Genomic DNA, 17,708 nt, shown 5'->3' with positions numbered 1-17,708 from the left:
CAGCTCGAGGTCAGCAGCATGTCGTCGTCCTGCTCTGATGCCACTTGATCGCTGGATTGCGAGTCGTTTTCGGCCAAGAACAACGTCAACGCCTAGTTCTTGGGCGTTACCGGGAAAGTTGCGCCGTCCGCGCCACACGCCGACGCAGAGCGGATGTAGTATGGCACACGCGCCACCGGCAGCTACCCGCGGAGCCAACGACGCAGCCACGACATAACGTCGGGGTTGATGGGGGAACGGCGGAGCGGAGTTACCGGTAGTGATCTACTGTAGAGCTAGAATTCTTGCGCAAGGTACAGTGATAGTAATAACCGACAAATGGTACACACAGTTGGGTCTATATCGGTAATTAATGTCCAGTTGCCACCGCCACCTGAGAACCGCTGGACCCCTACGCAAGCCCGCAAGCCCGCCATGAAGGTCTTCCTGGTCTGCATGCGCAAGTACGGCAACAGCTACAGCGACTGCAAGAAGCTCTCGGTAGTGGCGCATGGACAAGTGCGTGGCGTCTGGCTGCTGTATGCAATGCAGAGTGCTTGTCGTAGCATGCTGATTGTTTGTGAGCAGGGGTCTGGTACAACCTGAGAAGCTGGAGAAGTTGGGGATTCACAAGGAAGGCATGAAGAAGACGTTAACGGAGGAGGCCAGCGAGGGCTGGAAGGAAATCGAGGGCTTCGTGGCAGGTCTCGGCATCAAGAAGACACGCTACAGCACGAAGTGGCTTCTCTGCATCGTTGCAAAGCCCCTAGATATCCATCTTCAAGTCCGGCAGGCCGCTGCCTTGGCGTCAATATCCTCGTACGTGTGTCCAAGTGATACGGCACCTGGAACAAACCGCTGCTCGCGCAGTGTTAGATCCAGTCGTCCGTTGTCCAGCTGGCCCGCTACCGTGACGGTGTTCCGAGATGGCGAGCGGCGTCACTACGTGCTGTGCAAAGGCTCCTACGAGCAGTTGAGCTCGTTGTCCAGTGTCTCCGGTGACTACGAGGCCGCATCATGAAGGACGGGTGCTACATGCTGGGTTTGTCGTACCACGAGCTGCTGAGCCACTGGACACACGAGCATGTGGTGGCGTTCGCAGACAACCGAGTGGCCGTGGACGAGAGTCTGTCGCTGCTGGGCCTGCTCCTGATCCACACCGAGCTAAAGGATGACACGTCCGACGCTACCACGAGGCTCAAGGGCCGCGACGTTCGCACGGTGAGGGTCACGGACGACGACGCTATGTGCGACTGCTACATTGCGCGCCAGAGCTGCATGGTGGCGTCGGCCTCGCGCGTGATCCTGGCTGAACTGACCGACGACTCAGGCGAAGAAGTTGGTGCGGCGCGACGTGGACTCGGAGGAGGACTACGATTTGCTTGTGTGTGCGGTGAAGTACGTGGTGAAGCAGGAAGAGGACGTGAAGCTGGCAGTGACGGGTGTGGTGCTCGACTATCTGGTGTCCAAGGGCAACCCAGATCAAGGGGTTGCTGCTTCACATCCGCACGTGAAGCCCGACGGCAAGGTGGAGTGCGCAAAGCTGCACATGGAGACGGGTGCGGTGACTGGCACGTGCGGTGACGGTGGCAGCGACTGCAGTGCGTTGCGTTGCGTTTCGCGCACGCGGATGTGGTCAATGTCGAGAGATTGCAGCTTAGTCCGTAGTTGGTAGCGCACCAGTAGTTAAGACACGGCTCAATGGAACAAGACAACCATGGCAGGAAACAAGCAATTAAAAAGTCATACGCAGCGAACACTACACATGCAAATCGGGTAAAGAGCAACCTGTCTTCAGGCTGTTCCTCGCTAGCAAATTTGGCCGCTTGTTCAGCAGAGCCTCTTGTCATCATGCCGCGATAGAAGCAGTCCATTCGGCGAGCGAACTCCAGGCACATCAGACGTAGAAAGTCTCGGACGCAAGCGCCGAAGCAAAGTAGGAGAGCAAGCAAGTGCACAATCACAGTGGTCGACAGAGAGTAATGAGTCCCTGTCGACCACTGCAAAAGTCCACCTCACGCGAAGCACGCCAGCAGCTCCAGCTTGAACGAGGGTAATGAGCCCCGATCAGCTGAGCTGCTGGCGCACCTCACGCAAGGCCTGCTCGGCCTCGGCACTCCACGTCCAGGAACCTCCATCGTAGAATAGCCACAGAATCGCGCGGGACAGAGAGAGATGAGTCTCTGTCCCGCCAAACTGGAGAGGCCTTGGAGAGCCGACCACGCGAAGAGGCAGAGATGAGTGCCTCCAAGCGGTTCAGTTCCCCACGCCAACCATTCCAGTTTTTGCCGATCATGATCTTGCCGCAGCAGCCGCCACGCAGCAGTCCACGTCCAGCTTTCGTCAAAGACGACTAAGCTGCCGATCGCCGAGGATGCTGCGGCGACGACGACGTGGGTGAAGGCGAAGGCGCCATCCTCTTGGTCTTGGATGCCCAGCCGAACGATTCCTTCTTCGCAGCATTCTTCGTGTTCTTGGGCTGCTGTAGCGTGTGCGCCGCCAACTCCACAGTCTTGCTTGCCAGCTTCACAGGCGCCGCCGCCGTTTTTGTCGTGCTCTTGGAGCGCACCGTAGTCTCTCCACTCAGCTTCAGCTTCTCCAGCCCCACCACAGTCTCCGTCAACTCCACCTCCCGCCTCTTGACACTGCGCGGCTGCGACTGTGTCTGCATTGTCACCTCGACGAGCTGCTTGGTCTCTGTCTTGTCCTCGGCGAGTTTCTTGCTCAGCCTGTCCGTCGTCTCCTTGCTGGACCGGCGGGACTTGGCGATGCCGGCACACAGCTGCTTGATGGCGCTGTTGAGCTTCGCAACCTTGCGCTTGGACGTCGTCTTGAGCGTCTCCACCTCGCTCTCGAGCGCCGCGACCTTCTGGGTCAGCGCTTGCTCCCGCTCCTTGGCCAGCTCGTGCACCTCAGCGAGCTTACGCTGCAGCTCAACCTCCAGCTCGGCCACCTTGGCCACGTGCCAGCGAGACTGGCCATACTGCTGCGCCAGCTCGGCCATGTAGTTCTCCTCCAAAAACTTGCGCTCCACCTCCTCCATGAGCGCCGCGCATGCGGCCTTCCACTGCGCGTGCTCGTCTTGGAGCTTCTTGTGCTTGGCCTGGAGCCTGTCGTGCTGCATCATCCAAAGCCAGACGTCGGCCTCCTGATCGTTGCGGTCGCCCTCCAGCAGCGCGTGCTCCTCCTGGAGCTTCAAGTGCTTGCCCTTGACCTCTGCGTGCTCGCCCTCCAGCAGCGCGTGCTTCGCCTGTAGCTGCGAGTGCTCGTCTTCGAGGCTCGCGTACTTGGCCTTCATGTGTGCCAGCGCCTTGCGGAGGTACGTCTCGCTCACCATGGTCCAGTCGGAAGTTTCTTGCTTGAGCTCTACTGGTCCAAACGGAGAATGACTCGTTTGGGCTGTGGGCGGGCGTTTGGGCGCCAAACTGAATTCAAACGAGAAAATGCGACATATCTCGTTTTGTGTGGCTCTGGCGCTAAGAATGGCATGTTCTAGAAGCCACGCACTGCTGGGCCGAAAGCGATCCCAACACACTCGTTGTTGTGGCCCCAGCAGCAAACCTCGCAAGGGCTCTGCGACGATGGGATCAGCTGCTGCTGGCAGTCGCGAGCGGTGGAAGCGAGCTCTTCCAGAGCAAAGAAGAATACGAGCAGCAGACTCTGCTTCGCCAAACAGTGCTACTGCTGCTGCTGGCACATGCCTGTTGCAGCTAGTCGAAGCTGTAGCCATTACAGTGGGGTCATTACAGTGGGACTTGTAATGGCTACAGCTTCGACTACAGTGGCTGCAACAGGTATGTGTAATGGCTACCTCTTCGACTAGTCGCGACGTAGCACATGTTCCACGCCGCACGACCGTGCCCAGGCCCATCGAGACGAAGGTGCAGGCCACGCAGCAGGAGAAAGACTTCTGGGCCTCCAAAGCGGACACACTACCGAGCAGTTCGAGTTGCTGGAACAGACCGTCATGTCTCAAGAGGGAGTCATACAGACCGCTCGTGGAGACAACGTCCAGGCGGACGACGTCTACGTGCTGCGCAGCAGTGTTCCGCGCACCATTGAGTCGGTGCTGTGTCTGCTTCGAGGCTTCCTCGAGAAGCAGAAGGTGCCGTAGTTCTACGTGCACACGTGCGCGTGCAACGCTGGCCGTACATGCACCCGCTGCAAGTGTTCAAGGAGACAGAGCCAGGTGGGCTACGGCAGCGACTGTACCATCGCAAGGACTTGCTACGGCGCGCTCAAAGACTGCGTGAAAGAGGTGTACGACTTCGTCAAGTCGGTGGTGGACAACAAGCAGCCAGCCAAACTCTCCTTCTTCTCGGCGCACGACAACTCAATGGCGGCGTTGCTGAACGCGTTGCAGATTGATGTGGAGTCGCAGATTCCCTAGTACGGCACGATGCTGGCCTTCGAGGTGTGCGAGGACAAGGCCTCGCACGAGTCTCTCATCAAGCCACACTCCGAGAACGAGAAGGTGTTTTTGCAGGCCACACGTAGGACCTACTGTGCCCATTCTCGCACTTCGAGTCGCTGACGCTCGAGTCCAGTCCTACAGCGTAGCGCGCCTCGGGCATAGCCGCCATAACCGCAGCAAATACAAATCGAATTCCTGTCCTACAAGGCCGAAACGGATCAGCTGACGGCTAGAGTGTTTTATTACTTCCTGAGCGTCTTCGAAGCCGCCCAGGTGTGGTATGTAACTATAATAGTGGACTCTGCGGTGTCTTGGAGACACCATCTACAGTTGTAACCTTGTCTCCCGCGAGGATGTTCATGAAATCGGTACCTCTGTACTGCGAGTCCTTCCACCACGTCCCCATCTCCTCGTCCTCGCCGCTCTTCCCCGCCTTCGGTTTGGCCTTGACGCTCAACGAGCTTCTCCTTTTCTGCAATGTGCCCACCTCAAACGCGTCACCTTTTCCTTTTCCTTTTCCTTGGCCTTGCTGCCTGTCGTCGCCCCCCCCTCCCAATCACCACCCTGGAGAGTCCAGCCACCACGCACTTGGGTCCTTCCCTTCTTTATCCTTGGCTCCAGCATCTTTCGCTGCTGCCTTATCACCGCCATTTTGCTTAAGCTGCCACAGCTCCAAGTTGGTGGCCTTGATGGGTTTCAAAAGCGACTCGAAGCGCCAGAACTCGCTCTCCACGTACAAGTCCCGCAGCAGCTGCTGGTCCGATGGAATGATGCCATCTCGAAGGAACCGCTGGACGCGGCGGAACAATCTCCAGGCGCAATCCACGCGAAAGCAACCACTTTCAGCGGCAGTGAGCGGCAACTCGTCCTGAACGAAGGCAGCGAGCAGCGAAGCGGAGTCTTTCAAGGCCACAACACCCGAGAGCTCGAACAGTTGACTTCCAACATCCACAGTCACGCGTCGCTCACCAGCTGCAGGAAACGCGGCAGGACAAAACCAGTCGGACGACCGAGAGGTGTCGAATCGCTCGCGATCAGATGCCAGTAGCGCATTTTGTACTATAATAGCAACGACTTGCGTCTTTCACGCCGAATGAAGGCTCGCTGCTTGGCCACCTGGTATATACACGCACAACAATCCATTAGAAGCTTGTCTTCTCTCACGCTTGACTAGGTTGTCTGGAGAAAGCGTACTCACTCGTTCATACTGCAGCTCAAGGTTTTGTCGTTTCGAGGCCACCACGGTGCGGTGAAGAAGAGTCTGATCCTCTTCTTGGGCTTGAAGATCTCGCTCCCACCGCTCGCGACTATCGTCGTCCCTTGCGAGATTGACGACAAGCCGCCATTGGGTTGAGTCAAAGTCCATACAGTTTACATGTGAGCGTCCGTATTTGATTGGTTCTTACGGTGTGTGCCACATAATAATACCACATCCTACAAATCCTTAATTACCCAACTAGCCCTCGTCGCCGCGTAGCATCCTTGAGGTCTGCTCAGCTAACTGTGTCTGCTACGGCTGCGATGGCTACAGTAGAGATACAGAGGGACGCTTCCCTTGCTCGCCTCACCATGAGATGTGCATAGCAAACGTGCTGGTGTCCAACCACCAAACTTCAACTTCATTGCGGAGGTGCGGTCCTGATAGCGTGGTCAACAACGAGGTTGGCTGCAGAGGAGGCGACAAGAACTTACAAAGCGCCACCTGCAGCATCGGGAAACCTAGAGCATCAAAACAGTCAGGACTCACTATTCAGACAACGTACATGTTCCCCTCGCACCTGAAGTTCGGGTTCGGCAGAAACTCGTTCCGCACCCACGAGTAGGAGATCTGGTGCGCTCGCAGCCACGCACGCATGGCCACCTTCCGCTCACGCGGACCCACCATATTGACAATGTGGTCGCGGAACAAGTCGTTCGTAACGACGTATCCGTCATGCAGGCCTGCGTACTGGATGGAGTACGAGTCGTCATAGTCCTGTGGCGGCGTGGGGATTAGCACGCCCTTGTGCACCAAATGCTCAAGCAACGCCACGTCGTCAGGGATTTTCGCGGCTGTGAGGACCTCGCCCTGCTCTTGACGCAAAGCACGCTCTTCATCTGACTGAAGCATGTAGTCCGGGATGAATGCCACCACACGATGGCCCAATACTTGAAAGTACTTCACTGCGAGCTCAATGCCAGCGCACGAAAACAGCTTACCCTTGCCATGCCGCATCGCAACATTCGGAGCGTCGATCACGATAAGCCGTTGCTGGTCCTCGCTAGCAGTCAAGCTATCTTGAAAGTCCGAATGCTCAGCTCCAATGGACATGATAGTCTTGAAATCAGTCTCGAGCGTATCAGGTGGTGATATAGGTGAACCAGATTGAGGAGACGACGACGATGAAGTAGCGGAGCTACGACGGTGCTGAGATGGAGAGCATAGAGGTGTCGAGTTTTGGTCTGGACTGGAGTCGTTGTTGTTGTATGCCACATCGTAGTCTTGAATCCAAGAAGGTTGGCTCGCAAAGGCTTCTTCATCGGAAGCGGTGTCGACATCAAGATCCTCATCCTCGTAGCCACAAAACTCGCACACGCCGCCCACAAAAGTGCTCGTATTGCTGCACAAGATACAGAGGCGACCACGAAGTACAGGGTCAACCGCAAAAGGGTCCACAGTCACTGCCATGCTGGCTTTCCGTGAAGCTCTGGGTGTAGTATTCCGCGTTCTTGTTGAAGGTCCATCAGAGGAGCGAGGCTTAGAAACACTCGCGACGGGAACGGAAGGAGCCGGGGTTGGCGATGCACCTGAGAACGCGTATCTCTCACTCAAGGCCATAAATCGCGTTGCACGCAGCACCAGTCGCTCTTCTTCTATGAGCTGTTGGGACAGCTTATTCTTTGGTGTGAGCTCTTCAGGAAATCGAGTTTCGAGAGCCTTCATGTACGGCAAAAACCCGTTCATCTCGCGATCCTCCGGTAGAACAGCACCAGAGAGATCGCCGTCGCGCTGTCTGCTTCTGATACAGCATAGCCCGCGTTCAACAAATCCTTTGGCGGACAAGGTGCGGAACAACTCAACACAGCTTCCCTCTATGGTAGCTGCAAACGGATTCACCTTGGACATGAGAGCTTGGTGCACATGAAGCCAGTCCAGGTAGACGATTAAAGCTGGCAACAATGCGTTGGCGAAATACTTGGTCCGAGTCGATTCGGCGGACGTTGACAGCACGGCAGTGAGCTTTGACAGCAAACTCGTGATTATCACCCCGCCGACTGCTAAAGATTTCTGTGTCAACGCTTTACCCCCCGTCTTTTCAAAAGCTTCGTCGAACGTGCCACGGTCAGAGACGTCTCCGATGTTGTGCTGTGAGTTGTGAGTAAGCACTATCGCTAAGCAAACAGCGCGGGTTATCGTTGACGACAGTTCTTCAAGAAGAGGACCATCGATTGGCATCGTCTCGTCCTGCTGGTCGCAGACGTCCAGGAGTTGCACCAGTGCAGCTTGCATACGCTCCATGGCTTCACCCCACTTGGACTTAGGATCTCTGCTAACCAGTATCATGTACATGCACGAGAGAATACGCGCTGAAAACGTCTCCATCGCTTCGCAACTGGGTGTTCCCGATGATTGCTGCTGGGTCTGAAGCTGCTTCTCGGCAGTTTTCCCTCGCTGCAGTACGTGAAGCAGGTTGTCACTAGTGGCGAACGGACTCTCACACGCAAGACTGCGTGCATACAGGTACGCCCCGTCCATTAGCTTCCCCTCGAGCACTGCCAGCAGACCAAGCTGATTGTACACTTTCCCGTTCGACGGAGCTACTTCCAGAGCTCGATGGTAAAACTGCCTCGCTGCCGTCCAGTCGCGAAGCTCACCTTTCTCGCGCTGGTTTTGCTCGTACCGAGCCACATCTCCCGACGCTACAAGCGACAGCTGCAGCGAGTGATTCAATCCGTCTCGATGATCGGGCTGTAAGTTCGGTCGACGGAGCGCGGCCTCTAACCGGTCCACAAGACTCGAGTAGAACGCCGCACACGCCGCCAGCGATGGTTGCCCGTTAATCTCCCGATACCAGCTCTTCCAGAGCCGTTCGCTGACGTGCTGTCAGCAGACGGAACACACAAATTCGCTGTCATCAACTGTCATTGCTCGCACGGTTTACACAGAGGGTAGGTACCAGTTTCTTGGCAGTCTTCGGGTACGCCTTGATGAGCTCCACGCACGCGCGTCTAAGCGCCGTACGCACCGCCTCCGCTGCGTCCTGGTCTTCACTGCAATTTTCACAATTGAAAAATCCCACAAAATGTCAGCACTCAAGACAATTGTATCAGTCGACTTTAGGCCACTCACCTGCAGATTTTGAGCTGTTTCTCCCACGTGTTGAGGCTCTGTAGAAGCACCTGAGCATCTTCCAAAGGCGGATGAAGCGTCGTGAGCACTGGTGACGGTGACGGGCGTCTGGAGTCGTCACGCGCGCTCTTGGGCGTGTACAGTTTGCTGTTGTGGCGGGGTTTGGGACTCTTCTTGCGGCTGGAGACGGGCGTCGCCTGCGTCGCGACTAGCAGAGGCTTAGGGCCTTCTCGTCGGTCCAGCAGACGCACGGGCGCGGTGCCGGAGCTCGCGCGTTGCTTGGGCCGATACTGCGCCATGCTCGGGTGTTTCCTTCTGAGAACTTGACGTCAGTCAACGTCGTTCCGATTGGCTGAAATGAGCGATATACCGAAATTACGGCACTGGGTGTAGTTGATGTGCTGCTGGTGTGGCGTATGGCATTCCTCCTTTCCTCCCGATGGATCGCCGCCGAGCCCGCGCCAGCCGCAGCATCAGTCGCTCGCCGCGACGCCGTAGCCCAGAGCGCGGCCGTCGACGTCGCAGCCGCAGTTTCAGTCGAAGTCCCAGTCGAAGCAGTCGAAGCCGCAGCATCGTGAACCGCCAGGTGCCGTCTGTAGGACCTGAAAAGGCCTGGCATCGAGGTCGACGACTAGGGAACCCCTACCAGCGCCAGCGCAGCCCTAGCGAGCGGCGTCAAGAACGCACCAGCAAATGGAATAGAGACATTGCACACAGTGTGAGTCGACGGAGCAGAAGCCGCTCCCCTCAAAGCGTTGAGAGGCGCGGTCCAAGCCACCGCCGCAGCCCCAGTCCTCGTACTCGCGTCTTTAACCAACGTCAGCGCAGTCTACAACGTCGTAGTCCAAGCCCATACAGGCGCAAACCGGTACAACGTCGACGTAGTCCCAGACGCAGCCCCAGACGCAGTCCCACTCCACGACGTCGCAGTCCCAGTCTGCGTAGACGGAGTCCCAGTCTGCGTAGACAGAGTCCCAGTCCTCGAGGCCGCAGTCCCAGTCCTCAGCGCCGGAGCCACAGCTCTCGTTGTCGGAGCGTTAGTGCGAGAGGTCGCAGTGCCAGTTCACGAGCTTTTTGTTCGGGTCCGCATCGGCATAGTCCGAGTCCGCGCCGTCGCAGTCCGAGTCCACGCCGTCGCAGTCCGAGTCCACGCCGTCGCAGTCCGAGTCCACGCCGACGCAGTCCGAGTCCATGTCGACGTAGTTCGAGCCCACACCGACGCAGCCCGAGTCCACGCCGACGCAGTCCTATCCCACGTGGACGAAGCCCCAGTGCACGTCGTCGCAGCAGCACCAGTTTACATCGGCGTAGTCGTAGTCCACGTCGAAATGGTTGGGATCGAAGAAGCCGCTCACGATCGGATTCTCGGCGACGCCAAAGCGAAGATGTGGACTCGCGGTCGGGGTCTTCGCGTGGTCGCAGCAGGGGCCGCAGTGATGACAGAGCGTCTGCGGAAACACCTGCACCCAAACAGTCGCCTCCAAGGTCTGCCTCGTCGGCGGGTACCCCACCAAAGACGGAATCTACCGAGGAAAAACACGGTGATGGCAAGCCGAGTGTTACGGAGCTTCCTAGAGAAGATCAAAACTCAGGCGGCTATCGCTTATCGAACCACGGAAGCAACGGAGTTCACAGAGGCGGGCAGACTCACAATGTTTCTCATGGCTACAATAACCACAATGCGCTCAATCGCCGTCCTTCCCTTCATGACGCTCGAGCTCCTTCGTCTTCTCCGATGACGCACGGATCGCCCACCCCAGTGAAATCAGTTACGATTTCTGATCGAGTGTCGACTTCGTCCCCGCACGACGGCCGTAGTAATAGTACGCCAACGCCTACCAGAGGCAATCACACGGTTTCTCCTGTTGTAAACCCCATTTTGGAGAAGAAGCGCGAGGCCCAGCGCGAGAGTCACCGCGCGTACCTCAAGAGCAACAGCGAGTACAACCGTGCTGAGATGAAGTACGTGTCGATCGAAGCGGAGCTCCGTCTGTCCGAGTTTTGGCTAGAAATCATCACGAAGAACCTGGAGGACGTGGGCAAGCGCATTGAGGTACACGACTGGAATTTCCAGAAGATCACGGGTCCGGGTGGTTCTGATGTAGTCTAAAGCACAGCACAAGCCAGCGCAAAACAACGAACGTAGGAGATTGGTTGGGTTAATAATGATAGCTGTTTTCGTATACATAACGAGGAATCTCTCCTCGGGGAGAGGCTAGCACGAAGGAACATGCAGGGACATGAAACCAAAAGTCCGGGATTTTGCTTCGTCTTGGCCGCCTTGAAGCGTTTGCCTTTCTACCGGTTCTGCAACACTTCCAGGATAAGGTCACGCGAAAGACCTGCGAAGCCGTCCGACTTCGTCACCATGTCGAAGTTTAGCACCATGTAGGACAGGCAGATCTCACGCAGTCGGTACGAGTGCAGATCATCAGCCGACTGGAAAAGCGCGGCCGCGTTTTCAACGTTGATGTTCTTTTGGACGATAATCTCGCAAAGTCCTTTGAGGCGGTCCAGTGTGTATAGATCGGCGGCGGCGTACAGCTCCAGCGCCATCTCGGCTCCCACATTGATCGAGTCCACATAAATATATTCGAGCAGTGCGAGGAACACCGGCACTCGAGTATGCATCAACGGGATCTCCTGTTCATGAGATTCGCGCATCCCTGACGAAAACATCGCACGGAAGTGATCACTGCGAGCAGCCAAGATGGCACGATGGGAATGAACTGCGCGGCCTTCGATGAGGAAGGTCACGTCCGAGAACTCGGCGCTGTCGATGAGCTGGCGCATATCCCCTACGTACGAAGACGTCAGCATGGAGGCTCGCAGCATCGCCACAGGATCCACAAGCGCTACTGTGTGTTCGTTGTAAGATGCCACACTTATCACGCGTTTGCCTTCCAACACATCCACAAGTTTGGGTAGCGTGACCTTGGTCGTGTCGTTGTGGCCCAACTTGCCGTGGTCTCCATTCCCCCACGTATATACCTCGCCCGTATCCGTAAGCGCGACAGTATGACTCCAGCCGCACGTGATTTGCACTACCAGCTTATCCACGAGATTTTCCACGCGCGTAGGCACCGTTTTGTTCACCTTGTCGCCGTGGCCAAGTTGACCGTGCTCACCACCCCCCCACGTATATACCTCTCCAGTTTCCGTAACAGCAGCAGTGTGAAAGCCTCCACAAGCCACCTGCTTCACGCGTTTGCCCGCCAGTGCCTCCACCAAGCGCGCTACCGGTTGATTCCGTTCCGAATTGTGTCCGAGCCGTCCGAACTTGCCCTCTCCAAAAGTGAAAACCTCACCAAACTCACTCAGAGCAGCTGTATGGAAGCCACAAGCCGAGATCTGGACGATCGATTTCCCGCGCAGTTCCTCAACGGGGCAGGGCAGATACTGGTGCCCCTCGGTGTCTCCGTGGCCCGAGACACCGTTCTCCTTGTCGCCCCATGTGTACACGTCCTTGTTCTCCAGCAGAACGACTGTATGGCGACTGCCGCAGGCCACCTGTCGCACTTGCATTCCCTTGAGCGTCTCGACCAGGAACGGCGTCGAGTGGCCCGTCTCGTTGCCGTGACCCAACTTGCCGTACATGCCACCGCCCCACGTATACAGGTCACCCGAGACCGTGACGGCCGCCGTGTGGTAGCTGCCGCACGTGACCTGGCGGATGTTCTTCCCCCGCAGTTCCTCCACTAGGCGCGGCACGAACTTCCAGCCGTTGTCTCCGTGTCCCAGGCGGCCGTCATCTCCTCGTCCCCACGTGTACACCTCTCCTTCATCTGCAAAGCCACAAGCAGCGTCAGAACATCTCGCTTTCTCTATGGCTAAGTGCAAGTCTCTGACTGTACCTGTGAGCACGACCGTGTGGCCACTGCCGCACGCGATCTGCACGATGCGGCGCTCGGCCAGCGCGTCAATGGGAACGGGGCGATGCTGGTCGCTCGTGTCCCCGAGGCCGAGCTGTCCGTCCTCGCCGCGGCCCCAGCTGTAGACGGTCATAGGGATCGTCGCTCGCTCGTCCAGTTTGGAGACTGAGGCGCCGCTTCCTGCCTCTTTCTGCATGCCACACGAAAAACACACAAAACTCAGGCCCATAGTGAACGCACGTGAAACGACAGAACCTGTTCCTGGGCATGCCATCTCCGAAGAGAGTTTCAGTGATGTAGCCATCTTTGCACCTCTTCAACTAAGTGATGGCCGGCGACCGGATCGCGAGCACCTTGGCCGACGACGCTCGCTGGCACGCGCGGCTGGCGGCACTACTGGCGGCTTCGGGCAAGTTCGAGAGCGCAGCGTCGCACTACCGGCGGGCGCTGCGAGGCCTCGAGGAGACGACAGGTGGCGCCCCGGAAGACGACGCGCAGAGGCAGCGGCGGCGTCTCCAGTGGCAGTTCGAGCTCGCAGCGACCGAGACCAAGCGTGGCCGTCGCCAAGATGCTATTGTACTATACGAAGGGATCTTGCAGGTGGATTCCGAGTGCGTCGAGGCGCAGGTCAACTTGGCGGCGCAGTTGGCGATCGCGGATGCGAGTCGACTGGAGGAGGCTCTAGAGCTCTGCATGCGGGCACTGACACTGCGTCCGGACCTTGCGGAAGCCCATTACAATCGCAACATGTTGTTGCGCAGATTGGGTCGGCAGGAGGAAGCCGTTAACACGTACTGGGAGTGTCTAGCACGTGATCTGGGTGATGGCGTTGTCAGAGCGAGCATGCCGGACACATTGGCTCGGGTCCTGCTGCCTTTGGACGGGCAGAACAGCATACCGAAAGCCGACAAAGCCTGTAACAATGCCACTGGAGACGGATTAGGCAATCAAGAAGGTGGCGGCGACGGAGTTACTGTTGTCTGCGTCAAGTGGGGCACCAAGTACGGTGCTGAGTACGTGAACAGACTCTATAGCTCTGTCATGCGGCACTGCGGAGAAATTCCGCCTCCACAATTGGCGTTCGTGTGTCTGACTGATAACGCGGAAGGGATAGATCCTCATGCAAACTTACACGTCATACCGCTAGACAGTGGCTGGAAAGGCTGGTGGAACAAGTGCCAGCTCTTCTCGACCGCATTGACTTCAAAACTTCGCGCACATGGCAACTCGCGGTGCCTGTATGTCGATCTCGATACTGTGGTTGTTGGGAATCTCGGGGAACTGATGACGTGGTCACCTCCGGCGGGCATGCTTGCGTTGCTGAAGACGGACCACATGGCGAATGAACAGCGTGCCGGTGGCTACAATAGTAGCATTATGGCGTGGCGGATCGACAGCAACGACGATGTCGACTCGCTTGAATTTCTGTACAGCTTCCTCCACGTACACTTCTCCAGTGTCAACAAGTTCATCTATAAGTTTGACCATTGGCTCGAGATGGCGCATCCAGCTGCGCACTTTGTCGAGGACACTTTTCCGGACCAGATCGTTGAGTATCGTAGTCTAGACGATCAAGCAGCAACCCCTCCACCAAACGCGAGTATTGTGTGCTTCCCGCTTCTCCCAAAGCCGCATAGGGCTACCGCACCTTGGATTGCACAGCACTGGGTCTGATAACCGAAGTGCCCGGTCTAGCCTGTGTCCACCGTTTGCTGTTTCCTATTCAACGTGCCATCGAGTGGACGAAAGACGCCAGCTGCTGCAGGAACTCCTACCTTTAGACTGATACCTGCATCTACTGTTTCTATCATCAATGACGTGAGTTGCTTCACTTGGTTTTTGATAGCCATCTTTTTGTGTTGACGGTGAGAAAAGGTCTGCATGCTCGAGTCTCCAGGGTGCTTTACTCCGGGACGAAGTTGTTAAAAAAACGATTCAATAAAATAACACTACGCTTTGTCTTCGTGCTACGATCAACATATACTCATCGCGTAATATGCAAACTACCACGACACAGTCGAATCTCGTCACCAAGTTGCTTGGAAGGCCAGTCTTAGCTGCTGCGGGAGAAATGAGTCCCGCATTGTGCAGCTTCCCGACCTTGAAGAGTTGGAATGCCATGGACGAGCTCACTGTCACTGCGTAGGCAGCTGCTTCCACCTGAAGTAGCCGACGCCGTGGCTGCCGACGCTGGTACGAGGCTGACCTGGTCGGTCGCGGAGAACTCTCCGGCGACGATGACGTGGGCGATGTCTCTCTCGAACTCCACGAGTTCACCGTCGTGGAACTGTTGAAGTAGCTACTTTCTGCACTCCGCCTCAGCTCCCGTGCCAGCACCCGGGCCTCTGCCAGGACATTATTCTGCGCGTACAGCTTCTTAGCACCCCGCGAACGCACCTGCGTGAAGTTTGGCTCGCTTTTTTGGCGGAGTGGCAAAATGTACCTACTTTGCAGTACACTGGTGTTTACACAAAATGTATCCATTTTCTCTGGCTAGAAAAAACACATAAACATCAAATAGAAGGCCACCTTACCACCATTTTCTCTGGCTGATCCGACGGGACTGCCGACGGCGCTGCAGTCCTTCCGCTTTCCGACCATCAACGCGAGCAAAGACGCAACTGGCGACCGGGACAAGCGGATGACCGCCACGGTGCACGTTGCAGCCGTGATTTTGCGCTCTAAAAGGACGCTCTAGATTTATGGACACTTTCTTCTTCTGTGTTGCAGTCGCCTCTGTGCGGCAAGCGCCCGTCGTTCACGTCCAGCGAGCGCAACGTGAACTGGAGCGGCAGTCAGATCGACTCCGTGGGTGGCTACGGCCCGCGCACAGTGAGATGGAGCTGATGGCGAGACTGAACTGGGCCTCGTCCGTCCCATAAGCGTCGGCAGCAAGACTTGTCACCGGCTGCGTCGCTTTTTGGGGCGACCGCGGCTGAGCCGACGCCGAGACCTGCGGCCAGTGTAAAGCTGGAGACCGAACAAGAAGCTGCTGTGCTGCTACCCAAGACGTCGTTGGACAAGCCTACGCTCGGTGAGGACGGAAGCATTGGTGCTGCACAGAGAGCGCGCATGGAGCTGTCGGGGAGTCGTGCGGGACCTCGCGCCAACAGCTGGGAGAACGTGCTTGTGAACAATTCCTCAGGGTACGGTGAAGAGAAGAACGACCTGCAGTCGGGTCCCTCGACGTTCAACAATGCAGCCAGCCGCAGTTCTCCGTTGGAATGGTGCGTCAACTGCGCACTAACGAGCTGGTTGCGTCCAATCTGCTGCCGACTCGTGCCAGCGTGAACAGTCTCATATGGTACGTAAGGGAGCAGCAAGGGTCGGAGGCCAGTCAGTGAAAGCGAAACAGCACACAGAAGTGGAGCTGACTCGCTGTTCGAGGCGAGCGAGTTGGAACGAAGCATGCAGGACTTGAGGGGCGCGGACACCCATCGGATCTTGGCACTGGAGGACCACTGGGAGAACGTGGTGCACGGCCAGCACAGCGTCTACGGCGACATGAGCATGAACGAGTACATCTTGACAAAATCGGCACGAGTGAACTGATGGAGTAATAGAATGTTTACTCTTTGTCATCGTGCACTTCAACAGACAGTAGCGACGGCGAACCATTGGCATGAGCAAGCTTTGCCAGTTTTTCGTCCAAAGCCTTCATTGCACGCGCCCTGGGAACAGATAGTCAAAAGAGTAAACATGAGTTTGGTGTTGAACACGTACTAGTCATGATCGATTGGTTTACTCACTTTCGGCGTTCAGCAATGGGGTCATTCTTGATCTCCTGTAGTGACACACAATCAGAAACCAGCATACTACCTACCATCGGGTGGTCTGGGTTTCAGTCGTACCGTGAGAATCGGCAGCATTTGGGGTTTCTGTGCTGCACGTTTCTTGAAGAATCCGCAAAGCTTGACTACGCTGAAGCAAAAGTTCGCAAGCGGGCCGATGAAGGGACTGTTGAAGCAGAGCAAAAACAGTTAGCAGTGGTTAGCAAACTACACGTAGTGTCATCTATCAGGTTGTGGCCGTACGTGAAGAAGCTAGGAAGCAGAACCACCAGGGCAAATTCATCCGACACATCCCCGACAGTCTGGTCACGGTTCTTGTTGAGGAAGCGCAGGTAGTACCATCCGAAGTATCCTCCGAGCACCGAGAACGGCCCAGCGCTCACGAGCATCAGACTGACTGCTGAGACGGCGGTGAAGGCAAGACCAGCTATCGTACAGAACGAGAAGATAATGCTGGCTACAAGCGGGTAAAACTTAATGACAAAAGGCCGCAACAGTAAGAACAAGCATCAACAGGGAAGCAGTGCAAAATGAGGTACGTACACGAAGCGGGACACCAGGGAATAGAGGCGCAGTCGCGAACGGCATCGGCTTCATGTAGGCTACCAGCAACGCCGTGATTCCACCTGTGAAACCAGAAAAGCTCGCCTCCCTGTCGAAGCAAATATCTAATTCAGAGATCCCATTGTGTGCAGAAGTGAACCTCCCTCAGCAGTGCGTCGTACAGGTAGATCGGGTTCCGGAAGATGATATAAAGCACGAAGAGATTAACGAACAGCACCACTGCAGCCGCAGTGTTGGCGAACAGAAGCAGCCGCACGAGGTTGAGAGCTCCTAGTTCAGGCTCCACTCGCTTCGCCAAACCGAAGCCCAGAGGAAGGACGAGCGCCAGCTACAGTAACAGCAGAAACGACAAAGGGTGAACCAGAATTATCCCGTCTGGGAGATACTCCGGTGGTTCTAGCGCACCTGCACGATGTACGGGTGGTAGAACCCTGCAGTGACGTAGACCCACGGGCGAATGTGGCGCAGAATGACACTTTTTACAACACAAGGTCAGTCTCTCCCCCTTCATCTCCTGCTCAGCCAGTAACTCACTCTGCCACAGACAGCGCCAAGACGCCGCCCTTCTCCTCTGTGGGGGTGAAGACCGCACCCACGAGCCACAGCAGCAGCATGCACAGCACCAAACCCACGGAGACCGGGAGCTGAAGAGAAGCCCTTCTGTCAGTAGTCCATTTCCCCAATACATGACCTCCCCCCATATCCTCCACACGCATCGTCGTTCAGCTGCAGACGACACGTACCCGCATGAGTTCGTC

At 56.6% G+C, this 17,708-nt stretch overlaps 7 protein-coding genes across 7 annotated transcripts; 3 read left to right on the top strand and 4 right to left on the bottom strand.

Moving 5' to 3' along the window:
* Positions 1 to 490: 490 nt before the first annotated feature.
* On the top strand, positions 491 to 4,369 carry KRP23_8308 (uncharacterized protein; the record flags this gene model as incomplete). The annotated part of the gene is made up of 3 exons (XM_067893730.1): positions 491 to 498; positions 568 to 798; positions 4,156 to 4,369. 3 exons carry the CDS (start codon positions 491 to 493, stop codon positions 4,367 to 4,369), a joined length of 453 nt encoding a protein of 150 aa, XP_067743233.1.
* A 580-nt stretch (positions 4,370 to 4,949) lies between these two features.
* KRP23_8307 (uncharacterized protein) lies at positions 4,950 to 5,599 on the bottom strand (the record flags this gene model as incomplete). The annotated part of the gene is made up of 3 exons (XM_067893729.1): positions 4,950 to 5,365; positions 5,454 to 5,509; positions 5,592 to 5,599. The coding sequence occupies 3 exons, from the start codon at positions 5,597 to 5,599 to the stop codon at positions 4,950 to 4,952; spliced, it is 480 nt and encodes a 159-aa protein (XP_067743232.1).
* A 482-nt stretch (positions 5,600 to 6,081) lies between these two features.
* On the bottom strand, positions 6,082 to 9,022 carry KRP23_8306 (putative ribonuclease ZC3H12C; the record flags this gene model as incomplete). Its single annotated transcript, XM_067893728.1, has 4 exons — positions 6,082 to 6,112; positions 6,172 to 8,474; positions 8,551 to 8,644; positions 8,724 to 9,022. The coding sequence occupies 4 exons, from the start codon at positions 9,020 to 9,022 to the stop codon at positions 6,082 to 6,084; spliced, it is 2,727 nt and encodes a 908-aa protein (XP_067743231.1).
* A 1,436-nt stretch (positions 9,023 to 10,458) lies between these two features.
* KRP23_8305 (uncharacterized protein) lies at positions 10,459 to 10,833 on the top strand (the record flags this gene model as incomplete). Its single annotated transcript, XM_067893727.1, has 1 exon — positions 10,459 to 10,833. One exon carries the CDS (start codon positions 10,459 to 10,461, stop codon positions 10,831 to 10,833), a length of 375 nt encoding a protein of 124 aa, XP_067743230.1.
* Positions 10,834 to 11,021: 188 nt separating this feature from the next.
* Positions 11,022 to 12,791, bottom strand: KRP23_8304 (Ultraviolet-B receptor UVR8; the record flags this gene model as incomplete). Its single annotated transcript, XM_067893726.1, has 2 exons — positions 11,022 to 12,508; positions 12,578 to 12,791. The coding sequence occupies 2 exons, from the start codon at positions 12,789 to 12,791 to the stop codon at positions 11,022 to 11,024; spliced, it is 1,701 nt and encodes a 566-aa protein (XP_067743229.1).
* Positions 12,792 to 12,922: 131 nt separating this feature from the next.
* KRP23_8303 (uncharacterized protein) lies at positions 12,923 to 16,147 on the top strand (the record flags this gene model as incomplete). Its single annotated transcript, XM_067893725.1, has 5 exons — positions 12,923 to 14,200; positions 15,177 to 15,263; positions 15,326 to 15,427; positions 15,479 to 15,822; positions 15,916 to 16,147. The coding sequence occupies 5 exons, from the start codon at positions 12,923 to 12,925 to the stop codon at positions 16,145 to 16,147; spliced, it is 2,043 nt and encodes a 680-aa protein (XP_067743228.1).
* Positions 16,148 to 16,163: 16 nt separating this feature from the next.
* Positions 16,164 to 17,699, bottom strand: KRP23_8302 (Rhomboid-like protein 19; the record flags this gene model as incomplete). The annotated part of the gene is made up of 9 exons (XM_067893724.1): positions 16,164 to 16,266; positions 16,345 to 16,379; positions 16,447 to 16,552; positions 16,630 to 16,859; positions 16,930 to 17,038; positions 17,112 to 17,278; positions 17,356 to 17,425; positions 17,485 to 17,594; positions 17,694 to 17,699. The coding sequence occupies 9 exons, from the start codon at positions 17,697 to 17,699 to the stop codon at positions 16,164 to 16,166; spliced, it is 936 nt and encodes a 311-aa protein (XP_067743227.1).
* Between the last annotated feature and the right edge of the window lie 9 nt (positions 17,700 to 17,708).

This window comes from Phytophthora ramorum (genome assembly GCF_020800215.1).
Source record: "Phytophthora ramorum isolate Pr-102 chromosome Unknown Phyram_PR-102_s0007, whole genome shotgun sequence".
In the NCBI taxonomy this organism is placed as follows: domain Eukaryota; phylum Oomycota; class Peronosporomycetes; order Peronosporales; family Peronosporaceae; genus Phytophthora; species Phytophthora ramorum.
The sequence above is the reverse complement of the archived record's forward strand: the minus strand, read 5'-3'. Positions and strand labels throughout refer to the sequence as shown.